Raw genomic sequence first — 20,663 nt, forward strand, 5'->3', positions numbered from 1 at the left:
CCTACACAGGCATATACTTAAAGTGTACTAAGTATACTTGAAGTTGTTCCAATTTAGCACACATAAGTATACTAAATATACTTAAAGTTGTATTTTAATACTACTTAATTTCAACTTAAATATACTTAGTACAAAATTAGTTGTTTCAAAATAGCACACTTTAAATGAACTAATAATTAACACACTTGAAATATACTAATAATTAGTCTTGCTGCAAGTATACTTAGTATACTTTTTTTTCACTAGGGTAAAGTTTTAAAATCAAACATTTTAAAAGAGATCAATACATCATGGTTGTTTAAACCAATAAGCTTTAAACTGTGTCATCAGGAAGTCGTTTCCCATCGTGCTTTTGGTCAGCGCAGTCAGTGGAGAGCAACTGCGCTCAACTGCAGAATCCGATGAGGCCGCCTCGCCCTCGCAAGACTTTTGACACAGTCTATGTTTTGACACAAGTCGGCATGACATCAGAGCAAGGCGGCCCACCCTTGGACACATTTCTAACCGGCATACATCTTGCGGTGATCACCGGTGATCGGTTCTGCGCAGAATTTGCTCATCTCAAACAAGCCTATTTTTTACCAGGTTTGTAGTAGGATCTAATATAGTAAGACAGTGATATTAAAAGACTAAATTTAATATACACCTTATTGATTATGCAAACTTTGTACAGGCAAACAAATGTACACAGAATATTAATGCAACATATTAATGAAACAAGGTTTCTCGTTAAACGTTTTTTTTCCCATCAAAACCCATTATAAAGAAAACATCTCAGGTTACGCATGTAACCATGGTTCCCTGAGAACAGGGAATGAGACTCTGCGCTGAATCGCGCTATGGGGACGTCACTCGTGACCCGTGTTCGAAGTGCCAAAAATCACAACACTCCAATCCTATTGGCCGGCGACAGCCAATCACGTCAAACGGCGCGAACTGTGACGTATAAAGGGAGCGCCTGGGGTAACAGCCAACATCACCCAGAATCACAGAATCACCCCCAATGCCACCAAGGAGGCCTAGCTAGACTTAGCGAAAACCAAGCCCAGCCTGGCCAACCCTGTCTGATATACAGAATCTCCAAGCGTAAACTCCAAAAGGAGAGCAGGAAAGAGCGACTGCAAAAGGCAGTAAGCACTCAAACCCACACGCAGAGATGGGCATCCAGGAGAGCGGAACTCAGCTGAACACTATTAACCCTCGTATGAGGGGAGTACAACCACTCATCCTAGGATCTACTCAGCTACTGACAAAGTGCTGAATAGGCTGTGCGCTAAGAAACCCTGATACAGGGGAGCACAAACCAGCCTGGGGCCAGTCTGAATGGGAGACTTCACCGAAGTCTACAACCAATGACCAGTTTAGGGAGCTAAGCACAATTACACAGTCAACCCAAAGGGAAGTACGAAGCTCAGCCTAACAGACAGACCGTACTGTGGGTACATAGTCATGGAGGCCGGAACAAAGGGCCTACAACATAACTAGAGTTCTTAATAATGAACTAAACATTCTACAGAAACTAAACACATGAGGTGATATTACGGGATGGCCCGTAAGGCCAGGCACCTGAAAAATAGCATGCTGGAAGCATGACCACCAAGTAGTTAAATAGCTGTGAGTGCCCACGAAAACAGCCCGTCCAACACAAACCAACGAGCAGTGTACTCGGTAAAACACCTTTCCACTCTTTAAGCAAGAGGAGTACAGCATACGCCATCACATGCTAAAGAAGGCCCCATGGGCCTATAACCTCAGCAGACACATGGCATCAGCTCGTGGCAGTGTTATCATGGTTCAGGCTAAACAGACCGACTACAAAGGAGGTCATTAGTCAGCCCGAGCCCCGGCCAGCCAGCGACACAAATCCTTTTACTGCTTCAGTAAAATAATAAGGGAGAAAACCTTGAAAAGGTGAATGCCAGCATGCTCCACAGGAGGCCCTTAAGACCTACCTGTCGCACGCGGCGTCAGCTAGCGGCCACTAGAGTTCTAGGAGCAGAATAGAACCGAGTAACAGACAGGGTAACTATTTAGCTCAACTAGAGCTAAAGGAAACAAATGCACTCAGAAATGTACTCAGTAAAACACCTTTTACTCTCTAAGCGGGAGGAGTACAAAGCCAAACTCCGGCGTGATAGCAAAGGAGGCCTGTAAAAAGCCTACGACTTCATAAAACACGCGGCGTTAGCTAGTGCAGTCATAACTCACCCATGGTGAAGAGACATACAAAAACCCATACAGGCTGTGCCAACATGCTCACTTTAACACTGAAAGGAGGCCCTAATAGGGGCCAACAACTTCCATGAACACGTGGGAACCACAGGGTAACACATGACAGATGCTGACCAGACAGCTAGTACTCGAGAAACCATAGGAAGGAGAAGTACACGCTATACCACACAACCCAACGAAAGGCCTGATCAAGGCCTACTCGTACAGAGGGGGAAGGGGCGTGGCTGATGGCGGCATGTGTCATGAGACATGATTCAACCATGGCATGAATCTGTATACGACCAGCCTAGCTGGGCCAACACAGAAGCTACAAATGAGGCCTGGTAAGGCCTGCTACCTTAAGCACCATGTGGCACCAGCCTGTGGTCATAACAGGGCCCAAGCTCAAGGAGGGCCAGTTCCAAACCCTAAATGGTAACTTAAGGGTTAACTAGCTACACAACCTGAGCCTAAGCGTACACATTCCAACAGGCAATGTAAAAGTATGCTAGTATGCATGATCTAAGGAAGGCCTATAAGGCCTAACGCCACAGATAACATGAGCATAAGCCCGAGGCAGTGCTAAAAAAGCGTGAGCAAACTAAAAATCGTAAACCAACAGCGCTGTATTTCCAAAAACAAGCTGTATAACAGAGAGGTTATAATAATAGCCAACAATCTAACAGCAATGAAAACCAGCTGCTGCGGTTATAAACGACTGGGAGAGGTCGAGGTAAAAAACTATTCTAACCAGAATAGGAATCCCTACACTCACTCTGAGTGTGCAATCCAACAGGTGATGCACTCAGTGAAACACAGACCCTAACCGGGGAGTACAACAAAACACCACATTCATAGACAGAGGCTAAACCTAGCCTGCTATCACAGAAACAGGTGTAACCTGTGGCAGCACAAAGTAAGCTCACATGAATATGCAGGGCTACAGTCTAAGAACCTTAAAGCAACGAAAGACTTTAAACATACATGCCATCCATACGGATAAATGTTTTTCGTAGGACAAATAAGATATTTGTACTGAACCCAGGAAAACGGGGGCTAAGAAGCCAAAACACCATTAAATCAAACTTGATTCACGTGAAAAACATAAAGCATGAAAGTTTCCAAGCAGCGGGGCCTAGCGTAACGCACAACTTATCTCCTCGGAGATAAGGGCCTGCTGCCTAAGACAAACAGCATCATGGAGGCTAATAACAGCCTAAACCCCAGCTGTTTATCCGACTAAAGCGCCTACATAATAAATATGAAGGGGAATATGGGCAAAAACGGCCACCGACTCCCTCAGGAGGAGGCCAGAACTAGGAAGTATACAACCGCAAGGGGATAGTATTAACAGGGGTGATGTAAACAAACAAACACCTAGCCTAGCTCTAGCCTAGCCGCTAGCTAAGGCCTATAGAGACCCAGCCATGCTCGGGCTTCACTATTCCTGAATATAAGAAGAAATGAAGCAACACAAGTGACAGCATCAGATGGCCGAAAAACTGGCCAATCTGACACAAATAACTGAAATAGCGAGTGCTAGCTCTAGCTACAAACAGTATCAGCCGAGAAGCTACACAAGCACCGGAGGCTAAAATAACAAAGCGGCCATCAGCTGCCTGCCTGTAAAACAGCCAGCCTAGCATTCAGTTATTTGCCCAAATAACCCCTTAATAATAATAATAACAACAACAACAACTATATGCACGGGAAGCTATACAGGAAAAGCAAGGTCTACATTTAGGAAATAAAAATGGACCTGGCTTACCTCCTGCGGCTCGTAGAACGCAGATTTCTCCTTACTTCTTCCACACGGAAAAAGGATAAAATCCAAAGTTCTTTTAAGCCTAAAAGCACTTTCACTATCAAGCCAGATGGCGGGCCGTCAGAAAAATATTCATCATAGGCCCACATTGTCAGCCCGACTGTCAAAGCCCGTACCATATAGATGTCAAAGAACGCTACCGGGAGGTGGAGGAAGAAGGAAGAGCGAGGGCGAGAAAATGGCCCTCGCGAGAGAGGAGATCGATCATCGGCGCTGCTGGCACCGATTCTCGATCACCTCCCTCAGATCCTGCTTCTTCCTCCTTGCATCCCGCCGTCTCTGCGACTTACTCCGGGGAGGAGGAGGCGCACGAGCTGCGACACTAGCCTTCTGGGCCTGCCTCTGAACCTTAGCTCGAGACGGCCCGGGCTGTCTCGGGTGTCTGGGCCCAGAACTGGATCTGAGCGGGATGCAAGATCTAAATGCAGCGGAGCGCGCCTTCGCCTCCCTGAACTTCTCAACCACCGCCTGCACGGAGGTGCTGAAAAGTTCAGTAGGCGAAACCGGGGCATCGAGGAGAAAGCGGTTTTCTTTCTCCCCGATGTCCGCACAGTTAAGCCACAGATGCCGCTCCGTGGCCACCATGCCCGCCATAGATCTACCGATCGAGGTGGCAGTTTGCTTGGTGGCCCTCAGAGCGAGATCCGTGGTTCGGCGCAGCTCCGTGACCGCCTCAGCGGACAAACCCTGGCCCTGATCCAGATCTGTAAACAGATCAGCCTGGTACGCAAGCAGCACTGCCATTGTGTGCAATGCCGCACCAGCCTGACCTGCAGCGGCGTAAGCCCTGCCATTCAAACGTGACGTCACTTTCAGCGCTTTGGATGGCAGGGCCGGAGCTTTCAGTGTCGGTGCACTCCCTGTAGCAAGATAGTTCGCAAACATCTCATCTATAGGTGGCATCGACACATACCCATGCTGGCCCAATCCCTCAACATCAGCAAAATTAGCTTGCTGATGTCGATGAATTCGGGCCGAGAATGGGTTCTTCCATGCCCTCTCGATCTCAAAATGCAGATCGGGAAGGAATGGAAGGCTTGCCGGAGTTACCGGGTTATGGCTAGAAAGAAACCGATCGTCTAACCTGCTGCGAGTGGGCTCCCTTCTCACGCGCTCCCGCTTCCACCTCGAGTAACTCCGAAAACGCCGCGCAGGGCGGCCCAGGAGGAGCCGCGAGCTCACTCGCTTCTCCCTCCTCGGCCATCTCCTGCTCTTTGGGGCTTTGAGCCAAAAGAGCACTCGCCACTGGATCTGAAGATGTCAGAGACAGGACATCATCATCCTCCAGAAGCGCGTCCTCGTCAGTCGCTTCGGCATGAGAAAGATTTACACCCCTCTCAAACTCCTCAGCGAGCTCCACCTGAGAGCCCCATGATTTCAGCTGCCGCTCCGCTTCAGCAAGAGCGGGGCCGGAACCAGCAGGCAATGGTAATGACGCCTCTCCCCTCGAGAAGAGGGCCAAACGAGAATGGAGCGTTTTCATGGACAAACGCTCACAATTAGAGTACTGTCCGCGCGTGCTCTTTGCCCAGACACATAACGCACAGGTTGTGTGTGTCCTCTGGTGTTAGAAACCTGGGACAAGGATCAGCACACTTCCTGAACGATTTCTCAGACATTTTAGCAATGCAGAAGTTCTGTGAGTAAATGGCAAACGAACAAAACAGTCCCAAAAAGACAAAAGGATGTTGGCTGTTTCCCCAGGCGCTCCCTTTATACGTCACGGTTCGCGCCGTTTGACGTGATTGGCTGTCGCCGGCCAATAGTATTGGAGTGTTGTGATTTTTGGCATTTCGAACACGGGTCACGAGTGACGTCCCCATAGCGCGAATCAGCGCAGAGTTGAAGTTCCCTTTCGAAAGGGAACACGTTGTGTCTGGGGTCATCTGCTCGTCTGTATATAGTAGCCTATGCATCATCAAAAAGGGTTAAACTAATACCACTGTTTTAGTACATTAAGGCATTTTAAGTGTGGGTTGCACTTATGATTCTTTAGCCTGACGTCGGTTCACCCTCCGCCTATGCTGCTTGATCAGCCCTTTATTCTAACGGTCTTTCTGCGTAGTTAATCTGTGTTTAAAATTAAGTGGTGCAACAAAACTCGATTTAAAATAAAGCCAAGATCAACAAATCCTTGATTAATGTTAAACCTTGCTTAATTTAATCCTTATTGGTGCAACCCACCCTAGTGTTTTTCACATTTAAAAAATCGTCCTGCTGTTTTTAGTGATTGAAATCACTGCAGGTGCTGTATATGGATCAAAAGAGCCCAAAACTTACATCTTGTTCACATATTTTACAGTTCTTCAGTTACATGGCTGTTTTTGCCCTCCAGGGCTCTGCGACAGTTGCGTGACTAAAAACTATGTATTGTATGTGGAGGATTTTAACTGTGACAAGATGATTGACAGGACGGTTTAAAAACGGTTACAGGTTGCATAACAGAAAGTCTGCAATTATGACGAAGTACTATGTCTGAAAGCTTGCATACTCTTCTGCTACACACTCAAAAGTAGCCTATATACTTTTTCTTCACAAAAACAGTGAATTAGGACACAGCAAGAGTCTCTGAGATAAGAAGTGGATTATCCTTCACCTGAAATGTTCGTCTTTTCATCCTGAAATGCAAGGCAAATGTTGGATCACAATAATTGACCCTTTGCTAAGCCACGCCCGAAAACCGCCACAGGCCAATCGTGGTTTAGCAACCATAACTAGGCATGGGAGGTCTGTCAAGCTTTCGAGCGAGGGAAACATGCCGAAGCGTTGTGTGTAGGGATTGTGTAAATCTGCTACCCGGTATCCTAAAAGTTTGGACGGGGTGGTGGAATTTTTTCCCTTCCTGACACCTAAAATCCAAGGGGAGAAATGCCGGTGTTCTGAAAATTTGTGCTAGGCCTGCCCTGTCAGAAATGCTATCAGATTGTGCTTCCAGCATGATATGAACGTGGTCTATGTCTTTATTAACAACTACACCTACCCCAACCCTAAACCTACCCTTATAATAATGCAAGTACAGTAGTGGTAGCATGATATAGCATTAAACGTTAGAACAAGTATAAATCGATAGTGAAAAATGCTACCTATCAGATTGTGCTTCCAGCGTGATATTAACATGGTTTATGGCTTTATTAACATCTACACCTACCCCAACCCTTATAATAATGCAAGTACAGTAGTGGTAACACAATATGATATAGAATTAATCGTTAGAACAAGTATAAATCGATAGCGAAAAATGCTACTTATCAGATTGTGCTTTATTAATGTCTACACCTACCCCAACACTAAACCTACCCCAGTAATTTTGTGTTATTTATCATAACAACAATGATTAATGTGATTAATATTGATGTGTGCACATGCAGTAAGCCCAGGTAGGACAGTCTGACGGGTAGGTTAGCTAGCTAGCTAACTCAGCACATCATTGCTTGGACATAACGACGGATCTTTGTTCATAATGCATATATTTGAACATAAAATAAGATTATTAAAGGCAAGACGGAGTAGCCTGGCGCGCTAAACATATAAGCGGGAGAATGTTATCATTGCAAAGTGGTCAGGCTAATGTCTTGTGTTTATTCCACAAGACTTATGGATAAGCTGTTTGATTTATAATTATTAGGTTATTTTCACAAATTTCACTTAACCTGCTGTGGATGAACAAAGCTGTTCCTCAATTTGTGTGTTTCCCATTTGAATGGTCAGCATATGAAGCGGCTGCAGCTTGCGCTGGGACCTAGGCTTTAGCTTCAATTTTGATCAAATTATTTTCTAATCGGTTGCATATTATGCCGTGGATATATCCCTCGAATGTATACTGTAGTTCCTTTTGTCTTTCTCTCACAGATATTTCACCTGTTCGCCAAAAATGACCAATTATCTCCTTGGAAATGTCTGACACCGGTGCAAACATACTGTAATAGACTTGCCAGGCGCGAAAGCTTGACAGGCGTACCAACAGTAACTAAGGAGGGTGGGGCTTAGCGAAGGGTCAATTAGCAACCACAGTTTCCACAAATCCCTTCACTCAATTGGGATGTTCTCTTTTATTCTGGACGGCAAGGGCAGTGACTGTAACAACAAGCATATTTTTCAGTATTAAACACGTCATTTCATCAGGATCCAAAAAAAAATAAAAATCTAAAAAAAGAACAGAAAGAATGGCCTTCTCAGCTGCCATAGTTGCAACTCTTGCGTCATCAGACCAGAGTTTTCAATGCATAGACATTATAATAAACACTAGACACCCTATCCACAAGTTTCCTATGCCCCATGAGGCCTTGCGTCAAAAGTGGGAGTGTCTTCCGTTTCGAAGTAAACAAGCTGGACGAAGCTATTTATTTAGTTTGTGTCACAAGCTAATCCTTTGTAGGGTCTGGGAGAGTTAGAGCTAAATGCCTTTGAACAGAACTGCTTTGCAGAGCTTTTTTCTTGAGTTGTCACTCTGTAGTGTGTTTAGTTTGGCAATTTGGTGCGTCCTCAGTTTGTGAAAGACAGACACAACTAATGACAAGAGAGAAAAATTATGGTCTCAGCTAGGACAGCAAACATAAGCTGTCGACCCAAAAAAAGCAAATGTTTATTAAGGACACAAAAGTGGATAGCTACAGGCAGTGAGACAGAGCGCAACAGCTCATATTACAATAAGAAATACATTGGAGAGGAATGTAATCCGTGACAGTTTATGCTAAACAAAAAAAAAAAAAAGAACATTATTTTTAACCATGTCAAAGAATTATTTCACCTGTTGCCGAATACATTCTCCTCCAATGTATTTCTTATAGTAATATGACCCCTTGCGCTCAGTCTCACTGCCTGTATCCACTTTTGTATCCTTAAACAGTTTATTTTGGGGGTCGACAGCTTATAAAAACTTAGCTCTGGGTTTTTTAGCTTGTTTGCTGTACACCATGTCACATAGCAGCTTTTAGACATTGTTCTATTTTTTTGTTATAAGCCAGAAATGACAAGAAGGCAGCCTCACGCTGTATAAAGTCAATGGGAACTGTTGAAGTGTTTTTCCCCCCGGTGGGCATGGTTTTCAGATTATGATGCGTGTTGCTCTGTCTCTATGCATGCCACTTTACTCACAGCTGATTGGTCCAGTTTTGGTTTGTGATCTCTAACCCAAAATAAAACCTGCTATGGAGCAGGTTAGCCGTGTAGCGTAAATTAGGCTACCATGGAACCCGCTAAAAATCAATCCTCCTTCTTGAGCCTGAAAAAACAGAATTTGCTCAAACTAATCTCGAACTTACCTGGGTAGCAGCTGAAACTGGCTTTGTGCAACAGGCCACTGATCACTTAGTAAAGTAATAACACATCTCTCCTCAACAAGGCACACACATTCATTGCAAACAGTGCAGGATGAAGGTACTTCAGTTGTGGGATTATGAGGAAACCCCCCTAAAACTCTGATTCTTGTATTAAACACCAATAATAATTAGTTGATTGTCCTGTTGAGCAGAAAAACACAGAGGAGAAGAAAGCAGCTCGTGATGAGCTCTTCACTGGTCTCAACCTCTCCATTGAGAGATGTCAGACTGAACTGCTGGAGATGATGGAGGAGCAGCAGAAAGCAGCAGAGAAACAGGAGGAAGAGCTCATTGAAGAGCTGGAGCAGGAGATCACTGAGCTAAAGATGAGAAACACTGATCTGGAGCAGGAGATCAATGAGCTGATAAACACAAAGCTGGAGCAGCTCTCACACACTGAAGATCACCTCCGCCTCCTACAGGTCAGTCAACATCTCTTTGGCTCTGTTTCCACCTGGTATTAAGATGTATTCTGGTTGATTGGATCACAAGTGGACAACGCTAAATACAGATGTAAACGGGGTGTAAAACGTTTTGAGTTTGTCCATTTTTAACCACTTCCAGAGGCAGCATTCAACCGGATTGCTTTTGTAGTGAAAACGCTCATGTGGTCGAATGTGAACAGCCGCTAAAAAATGCCTTCTATCCTCCAACTGACACAATAAACATTATGGGAAGTGTGCTAGCTGGCTAAAGCCGGTTTTGGTTTGAAGACGAAAAACATAATAAGCACAGCAGAAATGCTCTCTGTATGTTTTGCTGTTGTCTCCGGTCACGTTCATATGCAAATTGTGCACTGATATTTCACCTATTAAATCAAAACTTCTGAAGAAGACCATACATTTACCTGCCCATAGATTCTCCCCTCGAGAAATCAGGACATAAGTGGTCGAAAGTGGACAAAAGAGATGGATTAAAACACCAGGTGTAAACGGGTAGGCTATGTGTCTCACTCGTCTAGATCCGATCGAACAAAACTACCAGGTGCAAACAGGGCTGATAATGCAGTAGGCTATATGACACCATAAAGCCTGTTAAATAACCATTTAACAAGTGATATACTAATGTATCATTACTGCTTGGCTTAAACATGGAAAATTCATAATTTAAGGCCATAAGGGCTGGGCGATATGGCCAAAAAATCATATCTCTGTATTTTTGGACTGAATGCTGACGTATAAACTCAGTATTTTGTACATTTTTCTAATTGATTTTTTTTTTTTTTTTAAATCTGTATTTAATTTAAATTTTTTTCATTTTTCATTATACACTTTATATAACTTGAACCAAGCCTTCAAAATAAAAGTAGTGCAACTTATAATAAATAAAATAATGTAACAACATATAAATAACAAACACAACTTAAATTCATAAATTATGAAATTGATTTTAGAAAACAAAACAAAGTTATACATAAATTATATACACAATATAATGGCAGCATTTACACGGAAACCATAGAGATTACATTGTAGTGCCTGCAGTTTGAAAAAAAAATCTTTGAATGGAAGTCTATAAAAACACTCTGGGCAATTCTCGGCCAGAGTGAAATCGCCCCCAAGAAGAGGTGGTACTCCACAGAATGTGACTTGATTGCGCTGATTGGACTATATATCCAGAGGCAGAACAAACAGTCTAGAGTAGTGATAGCTAGCGTAACACTGTGGTTGAATGTAATCGAAAAAATCAGTCCCTTTCGCACTTTGGTGGTTTGTTGCCCTATTGCCCTAACAAAGAAACCACCCCTGGTGTGTTTGGCCCCCTTCTCACTAAAGAGAGTCTTTCTGCTGGGGCCTCCGCTCATTTGAGCCCTATTTAGGCCCTGTCCCAAATGGCACACTTCATGTGCACTTTCGGTCTTGTGGAATTACAATGGCTGCTGGGTGCGCATGTCCGTTAAGTCCACGAGACCGTAGGGTGTCCCATTCGTCATTTAAGCTTAAAGAAGGGTGCTCGTGAGCGCCCCCTTTGTGGCTGCTATGCACCCTCGATGCGCACTTCTGCTGAGCCAGCAAGACTGTGAGCTACGCAGAGGAATTTACCCGGCAGTCAAAGCGGCATTACGTCGTGAAAGTGCGGACTCAGAGGAAGACCGTGAGGTTTTAGGGTGCCATTTGGGACAGGTGCCATTAGATTCCTTTCAAGTGCGGCCTTTTAGCCACCTTGATGAGTGGTCTATTTGTTGAGCGTGTTTGGCCTCCTCTCACTATTGAGAGTTCCTCTACATTGGCTGCCGCTCACATGGGTTCAGTTTAGACAGCGATATCAAGTGTTCGGCCTTCTGCTAGGCCGCCTTGATAAACTGTTTTAAAAAGGAGTGAGTTTGGCCTTTTTAAATAAAAAAGAAAAAAAGAAAGCAGCTTTTTGGATTTTTTTTTTTTTTTTTGCATGGTTAATTGTCATAAATTGTCATAAGTCAAATTCATTAAAAAATGTATATTCAGTAGGTATGAAATATGATCAGTATCATATCACTGTTAACGAGAAGACAAGCTCTGGACTGCAGCAGGTTAGTTGGGAAATAAATTTATTTATTATTCAGAATGCACATTTGGATGGGAACATTTCAGCAGGTTCAAGATATGAGATGTAAGCTTCCTCAGTTTTGAAAGGCCTACTACACATGAAGGTACTCCCCAGGAGTAATATGTAACTCCTGCATATTATTTTAAAAGGACATTCATCCCACCATATCAGTCTCACCCACGCTTTCCTCAATTCTTGTTTTATTGGGAAATCCTGAAATCTGAGGTAAGGGTGTTGTTGTTTAGAATTAGAGCAGCCAAATCGCTGCATTAACACAAGAGCGAGTATTTAGCCATTAGTTTTGATTGTGTTGCGATGGGACCGGAAGTAGTGATACACTACTTCACTTACCAGGTACAGGAAGTGTGATAAAGGCCTAATGGGACACAACTGAAGACAATCATGGATGTTGAGACCGGGCATTGAGTCATGGGAAATGAGTGGCAATAGTCTGGGGCAGAGTGCCCTCTGGTGGCTATCAAAGGCACTCAAGCTGGTGATCGTGACAAAGATATTGTTTAAAGGTGCAGTATGTGATAATTTTATCCGCTAGAGGTCGCTAGAGGCCTGTTCAAAACAAAGGCGTAGCTTGATGACGCAAAGTTTGAGTGTGGAATCTTGGGACGTGGTCTCCACCTCAACAGACAGTGCAATAGGACTTGGGAAGAAAACATGTTAATGGATGCGATTATTAACGTTACTGTAGTATGAAGCAGAGCAGGAGCGAGTGTTGTGGGAGCTGAACGAGGAGCTGAAGCGATTGCGCAACACACGCCTCACGAGCAGCGGGACTTTTATTATGGCACAATCGCCGGCGCTGCTTCCGCTTTACCATAGGTATCATATGTATTGACAGCACAATTTTTATTGTGAGGTTATGATGTAAAATTATGATAACTACACTGTAGCTGCTACAGTAACTAACAAAATCAATCCAATACTGGATTTCGTAAGTGTCTGAAAAAGACAATTTTCACATGCCACCATTACATATTGCGTCATGCTATATTGCAATACAATACAGCAAATATAGTTTGACAGTAAATTATCAAATTAATTGATTACTGTTTAGTCAGATGATATGAAAACGATTACCACTTGTTCAACAAATATATACACTCGTGTACATTCAAACACAATAATTGGGCATACATAGCAAACGCGAGTTCAACGATTTGCGCGAGTAGATTACATACAAAGTCAATGCAAAGACGCGATCAGACTATGGATGAGACGCGATGCCCTGCGTTTGGCATGTATGCCCCATAATACTAATCGTGTTGATCGTTATAATGGCATACGTTTTCTGTAAAGATACGAATCAAAACAACTCACCTGTCGAGTAAAACACAAGCGAGATTGGCATCTCTTTCTAGGTTAAGTTTGTCGCGAAGCTCTCTCCATCTGGAAAATGCAACACCGATATTGATCCTCGCTCTTTCTCTCCTCTTGTCCCAAACTCTTCTTGGGTTGTTTGGTTGGCCCGTACGCTTACGTTTACGGGAGCTGTCCTTGTCGACAGAACCAGCGGCAGATGGTAAACAGTAATTATGTTCCATAAATAAGTAACAATCCACCATAAAACGTGCAAGAAGTAAATAAGGAACTGCTTGAAGCAAGCTAGTGGTTTGCTGGACGCTAGACACTACTTCCGCATTTGTCCACGACACTGTTGTCATGTGGTTTCTACGTCAGTAAAGGCGGTAACAAAGGGTAACTGACGTCATTGACAGGCGACTGCACTGCCCCGTGTCACTGTTTAGAATGGGAATTTTCTCATGATTTACAAGTAGTTGAAAACTTTATTTAGAATGATGATTTATGCATATATACTCTTTTAGTTTTTGAGTTTTACGAAGAAAAAAAAAAATCAACTATATAAATATGAATAGTAGCCATAGCCTACATATAACTTTGGTTTATAAAGAGCCAATTTTTAATGTGCATACTGTATGTATTTTTCCCAATCAAATAATTTCCCAATAAAATCTTTCAAAGACATAGTTGACATAAAAAGAAGCACTAGATTAAAGGTATGATCTGATGATCTGCCAAACTACTATTTCACACCATTACTTTCTGTTGGTTTGGAGGATTTTTTATCCAAACTGCCCCGTCATTTCAGAAAATAGTACAACGGCGATCGTGTCGACCATAAACGCCTCTGAAGTGCGGACTGTCGCGGTGCAGTGCAGGTGAAAGTATGAACAAGGCTTAACACTCCCCATGCTGAAGGATTTCTCCTCTCTCCTGCTGTAGATTTACTCATCCCTGTGCAGCTCTAGAAACACCAGGAACTGGTCTGAGATCAGTGTGAAGACTGATGACAGTCAGGAGACTGTGAGGAGAGTTCTGACTCAACTGCAGGACACTCTACAGGAGAAACTCACACTAACTGGTACGTCAGTACATATATTTTTCAGATAAATACATGATGTTGTACACAATTCTTTAAATATAACCTTAAAGGGGTCATAACACAAGGAGTCAAATATTCTTTAAATTGACATATTGTGCTTGTAAGATGTAATTGTACTATACAAAATACACAAGTATCAGACATGAAAAAAAAATAATTCTCACTGCAAAAATATCATTTGTTGAAATCAATTTGCCAAAAAGACTCGTTTTCCACTTCCATCCATTTGCGACGTCACACTAATGTTGTGTAACACTGGCCAGTGCAAGATTCTTATCTGTGGTTTTAATGTTTCAAAAATAATGTTATGGAATTATCTAATAAATCCATTTTTGTTGTACAAATTAACCCCACAATGTAATAAATCATATATTTGACAGCATAAAGTGAATTGTTCTGCAAGTAGCACATGACACAATCAACTGGCACGTCACAAGTTTTAGTGACACATGCCACTATCCACTGGCACATGCTAAAACTGACATGTCTCTTTATGTTGTGGCACCTCCAGTAGTGACACCTGCAGCTGTCTGCAAGAGTATAATATAGATCATGTAACATTAGCACTTAACTGCAGAAAGATATTTAATTAATACATTGCTGTCAAATATATATCATGGAGTTAATTTGTACAACATAATTTGATTTTATTCATTACATAATTCCATAAAAAATATTTTTTGAAATATTAAAGCAACACTAAGGAGGTCCTGCGTGACCAAAACATTTGTTGAGTTTTTAAAATGCACTGAGCACTTTCTTGCACTTGAATAGATAAATAAGATTGCTAGTATCTCAGCATGTAATCCTTTTTGGATTTGTAGCCTGACAAATGATTTTCAAGAATTTATTTTTTTACTCTTTTTGGAAGGACTTGAAATATTAAAGCCACAGATGAGAATCTTGTGCTGGCCAGTGTTTATCCTGACACCTTCCGGTGTGCATGCAGCATCATGCAAAAATAAAGTTTTACAGTAATGGATGCAACGGTTTATATGTTATTCATTGTGACCCATGATAGATTTATTTTGTGTCTTTCCTAGAATGGGAAGTTAGCTACTTTTTGCATGATAAACGACATACCACTGCTGGTATAATAAAACATTCAGTGGCACATGTGCCACCAACTGACAATATGTTTTAAAAAGATATTACCAACTTTAATACGTTTAATTTACATTTATTTCAAAATATCACTAAATTGGGCTATTTATTTAGGATTTTGTGTCACAATTACGTCAGTATAGCTGTTCAACTCATGTCAGTCACTACCGGAGGTGTCACAACATATTTCATGACAATATCAGTGACATATCCACTGGCACATGCCAATGAAGACCAGATTTGCCACCGGATGTGCCATTAAGCATAGCGTCAGATGCCTTGTCACTTAATGTTAAAACTGCCTCTCTCATTCGCTGGCTCATCTGTCATCTGGGGTCACCGTGATTTTGCCAAGTAAGACATGTTCCTGGATCAACATATTTTGTTGATCCTGGAACAACATTCCTGTCCGAAAATGTAGTCTTAACCCTATCGCTACCCCTAATCCTACCCATAACTTATCCCTAAAATCAGAGGGGAAAGATATGTGAATAACACTGATGTAGAAGCACCTAACCCTGTTTGCAAGCCTAAACTTGACATAAATGGTAAACTTGTCCCTCAAATCTGATTGGTTGATTGGAATGTTGTTCCAGGATCAACAAAGATGTTGATCCAGGAACATGTCATACTTGGTGAAATCACATTCACCGTGATCTGGACAGCGAGTCTTTGAGGTGAATCTAGAGCCACCGAATCCAGAAGGATGAACCACATCCAACAGGAATAACTGTCGATGCAAGAGGAAGCAGTCTGAAAGGGATGTCTGAATACAGATACCCATTCAGTTTCTGATGTACTCTATGTGCTTAAGTATCTGCTGACAACAGGACAAATGAAAAAGTAAAACAGTGTTCGTTTTGAAGCGTCGGTTTCAACAGCTTGTTTGCGTCTCTGTAGAGACTTCAGAAGGATCTCAGTGTCAGGAACAAGAGGATGGTTTATTTTTAAAGGCATTGGAGGGTTACATCATCGCAAACTGTACAAGGAAAAAAATGTCATAATGCTTTGTCTGTATATATCTGTTTTATATGGAAAATGTTTTCAGAATGCTTACCTGCAATAGTGAGTGGGCCTTGATACATTTTCCTTTGCAATGACATCAACCAATCATAACAGTGGCCTTTTACTGACATCAAAATCAAATTTATTAACTTTAGAAAAAGCAGTGACGTGACCCCTTTAAAATAATTCCACACAAGCATGTCAAAGATCTGATGATGTTTTATTGTCATTAGACTCTACAGATCTGAAGAGGATGCAGCAGTATAAAGGTACAGTGTGTGTCTGAACTACACTAGATTACATTCATATACTCACAGCTTCATTACTGACCTACAGGATGATTAAATATTACTGATTAAATATTTTAAAAAATCATCATAAAAAATCAAAACGTGTCCATTTTCGAAATCACTGGGACCATATTATCTACACTCGTTGTCAAATAGGTCACTCCAGACTAACACAATTTTTTGTTAATGGGTGAAGATCCTTTTCATTCCCCAGACAGTACTTTATCTCTGAATCATATTTTGATGGACTTTGGTGTCTTGAACTTTTCGTTCAAGACACCATGGTTTGAAATGAATGTTTGAAATGAAGTTAAGCCAGATTTAGTTTTAGATTTTTTCAAAGATAAACTTAATGTTTTTTTTGTTGTTGTTGTTGTTTTTTTAAACTTTTGTTCTTTTATATTATGTATTTATTTACTTTTTTATTATTATTATTTTTTGTCTTTTTTCTCACTATGAATATAATCATGGTAGCTGGCATGGTGTTAAATTAAACAATCATCACAAAATATCTGTATTGTGAAGTTGTGATTCATATTTTCTCAGTGGATGTGACTCTGGATCCTGATACAGCTCATCCTGGTCTCATCCTGTCTGATGATGGAAAACAAGTGAGAGATGGAGACATTGAGCAGAAACTCCCAGACAAACCAGAGAGCTTTAATCCATGTCCCTGTGTCCTGGGAAAGGAGGGATTCTCCTCAGGGAGATTTTATTTTGAGGTGCAGGTGAAGGGAAAGACTGAATGGGATTTAGGAGTGGCCAGAGAATCCATTAACAAGAAGGGTTTGATCTCACTGAGACCCAGTAATGGATTCTGGACTGTGATTCTGAGGAATGGGAATGAATATAAAGCTGGTGCTGGTCCTCCTGTCTCTCTGTGTCTGAGAGTGAAGCCGCAGCGGGTCGGCGTGTTTGTGGATTATGAGGAGGGTCTGGTCTCCTTTTATGATGTGGAGTCCAGCTCTCATATCTACTCTTTCACTGGTCAGTCTTTCACTGGGAAACTCTATCCATATTTTAGCCCAGGCCCTATTAATGGATGTAAAAACTCAACTCCACTGATCATCACACCTGTCAGTTACAATAAATGAATTTTCATACCTAATATGAAATACTAGATGAAAATAATGATTTTAATTAGGGATGTGCCTAAAGCCGAATACCATGTTCGGAAAGGAAATGACGTACAATGGAGCCCCTTAAGGGAATAAATATGAGATAGGAGGAACAAATATATTTCAGTGCTTTCTCTGGCAATTATAGTCTATAGTTGGGTAATTATAATGTATATAATTTGCCAGCATCAGGGAGCTGCTATTAATTAGCAGAGTATTGAAATCACGTTTGAATGCGCACTTTAAATTACATTCACTTTAGAGATTCACGATCACATGTACTGTGTGTATACTAGTGAGCGTCAGTAGCCCATTACTTACCACACATTTCACAAGGTTAGATATCTGTCAGTAGCGCTCAGGAACTGCAAACCATTCACCATTGTCCTATCAGCCATCTCTAGTAATATGGTAAGTAAAATCTGATGTACTTTAAGGTAACAGGCTCCTGCCAGCAAGCAGCTAACCATGTCCCTTTAGGTGCTCCATAGACTGCGTTTTTCTTTTTCTGTGCCTTTCCGAATATGGATTTAGGCTTCAGACACATCCCTAATTTTCATAATTAAAAATCTAAAAACATTAAATGTAAGGATGCACTGATGTTATCAGTATTGGCAGATAAAAGCAATTATTTTCCCTGCCAGCCAGTGGCAGATTGTTCAAGAACAGCTGATGATCAGGATCATATTACAAATATTAAGGGTGTAATCTATTATGTGTAATGGAGGCAAGCTAGTAAGAGCAGTGTGTGTAAACCTCACTCCTCTGGCCTCAAGAGGCGTGTTAGCGACTGATGTTAGAGACTGTGGTCATGAGGTGCGCTCACGTCATGTTGTAATTACTGTAACGATTCTGAACTGTAAAAAGCCTTCACATGCTTGTTGAATGTGTAATTACAACTTGTAAACTCATAATGTATTAGAGAGCTATGATGACCCTGTGGCCTCTGTACCACCTGACCACTGCAGATTTAAGGTGTGTTGGACTTGAAGTGGAGTATGACATCAAAGTGCTGTGAGAGCAATTCGAAAGCATATTAAGCTTTATTTGCAGTAATTACGACATGCTGTGAATGCAGAATTAGCATCCTTAAACGCCCACCCTCCATGCCCGAGATGCCAGTTCATATCCCGCTCAGAGTGGGTCGAGTAGGACCGGTTACAAATGCAATTAATGGATCCTCTAAGGCATCTTCATACAGCTGAGTTAAGACTGCTCTGTGCCTGCTTAAAATTCTGTGTAAAGATACAATGCAGCATAAAAGCCAGACTACATTATGCCTGCTCTGACCCACCTCAGCCCCTTGTATAAAAATATGCATTTATGCCACCTCTGAGCAGCATTAAACAGTTTGTGTTAAGACACCTAATTGCCACTTGAAAAGCACATGTGCCACCTCTGCAGTGTAAATGTGACTATAAGACGCTGTATGAAAAGAACTGCACACAATAGACACTGATTTTTTGAGTGTGTTTTCTGTTCACATTTATGAGTATTTTGATAACTTTATTTCTGTTTTCATTCATTCTATGAACTTTCCATGTGCGACATCTAACAGGATGTGCACCTTTCTAACAAGGTGAAATATATTTTGAAAGGTGGAGCTGTAACATCACTACATCGACATATTTTCTCTTTTCCACTGCTCTGTGTGCAGGCAAATAAATTCTATTATCATCCACTTTCCGAGTGCATACTTTCTTACTGTATCTGTATCGGTGGATGGTGTGTAAACACGTTCTTGTATTTTGGAATTGGAACTCAGGCCGAAAAAAAATATATATATATTGAAGCGTACTGAATCATGTCTGATTCATTCCAGTAACATATATTGCTGTGAATTCTAATCAGTAGAGAAATGTCCTTGTTTTACAGAATAAAACATTGTAAAATACCTGTTGTCAGTGTATTTTTATGTCATTGTTTTATGAGTGATAAAGTGTGTTTGTTGGCTGACAACCTTTGCTAGTGTTATGAAAGAATGAGTTGATTTGGTATTTGGTAGTTTGAGTGCATTTTGAATGTGAAAATAACTGCTATGCCAAGTTAAACGTTGAGATGAAAGTGACCCAAATATTGAAAAATGTGTCCAAGTGATTGTAAAAAAAAAAAAAAAAAAAAAGTTATCTGATCGAAACATAAGTCCTAATAAATACACAGAATACAAGAACAAATGTAAATGTGTAAATACAGGAGGAGCTCTGACATCACTGTAGTTCACTGTATAAAATTAAACTAACTTGACCAACAGCAATATGGATGTCTTTGAACAACAGAATTTTTGAGCTGTTCAAATAGTCTTGTGGACACATCTGATACTCACAGGTAATGATAGAAATATAAGAGATTGAGTTGAACAGGTTTCTAATGGAAGTGATCTGGTTTAGTAGAGTTTATGTCAAACTGAAAAAAAGTTGAACAGAACCTGTTTTAAGCATGTAAAATACTCAACTAGCCTACTTAATTGTTTACTGCACTGAAATGATATCAGAATTGTATTAGAAGTATGTCATTTGATTGGTTTTAAAGCAGAGTTTGGTGTTTCTGTCATTTTGGCCCTAGCTTTCCTATATGGCACACTTCATAAGCACTTTCGGTCTTGTGGACTTGATTTGCCGCATGCGTGTGTCCGTTAGTCTACAAGACCGTAGGGTGTCCCGTTAGTCCTTTTAGGTGTCAGAACGGTGCTCGCGAACACCCGCTTTGTGGTCGATATGCGCCCTCGATGCACACTTTTGCCAAGTGTGCTGTCGTGCCGATTAAACACAAAAGACAAGAATCCCCGAGAAATGGAACTCTTTAATCTCCAAGAGAAGTGACAGAAAATGTACAATGTTAGCATTCACT

The 20,663-nt window shown here is 41.6% G+C and overlaps 1 protein-coding gene across 4 annotated transcripts in view; it reads left to right on the plus strand.

Annotated features, from left to right (window-relative positions):
• Positions 1-20,149, plus strand: part of LOC125263517 (E3 ubiquitin-protein ligase TRIM39-like) — a 30,619-nt gene extending 10,470 nt beyond the window's left edge. For 2 of the 4 annotated variants that reach the window (XM_048182516.1, XM_048182517.1), the window contains exons 5-8: positions 9,507-9,776; positions 14,140-14,278; positions 16,642-16,677; positions 17,245-20,146. In XM_048182516.1, the coding sequence (XP_048038473.1) occupies positions 9,507-9,776; positions 14,140-14,278; positions 16,642-16,677; positions 17,245-17,792 (993 nt within the window). In that variant the 3' untranslated portion in view covers positions 17,793-20,146. Of the gene's footprint in view, positions 1-9,506; positions 9,777-14,139; positions 14,279-16,641; positions 16,678-17,244 lie in introns of all 4 variants that reach the window. The other 2 variants (XM_048182518.1, XM_048182519.1) reach the window with 2 other exon arrangements.
• The last annotated feature ends 514 nt before the right edge of the window (positions 20,150-20,663 follow it).

The sequence above is a fragment of the Megalobrama amblycephala genome, linkage group LG2 (assembly GCF_018812025.1).
Source record: "Megalobrama amblycephala isolate DHTTF-2021 linkage group LG2, ASM1881202v1, whole genome shotgun sequence".
Taxonomy (NCBI): domain Eukaryota; kingdom Metazoa; phylum Chordata; class Actinopteri; order Cypriniformes; family Xenocyprididae; genus Megalobrama; species Megalobrama amblycephala.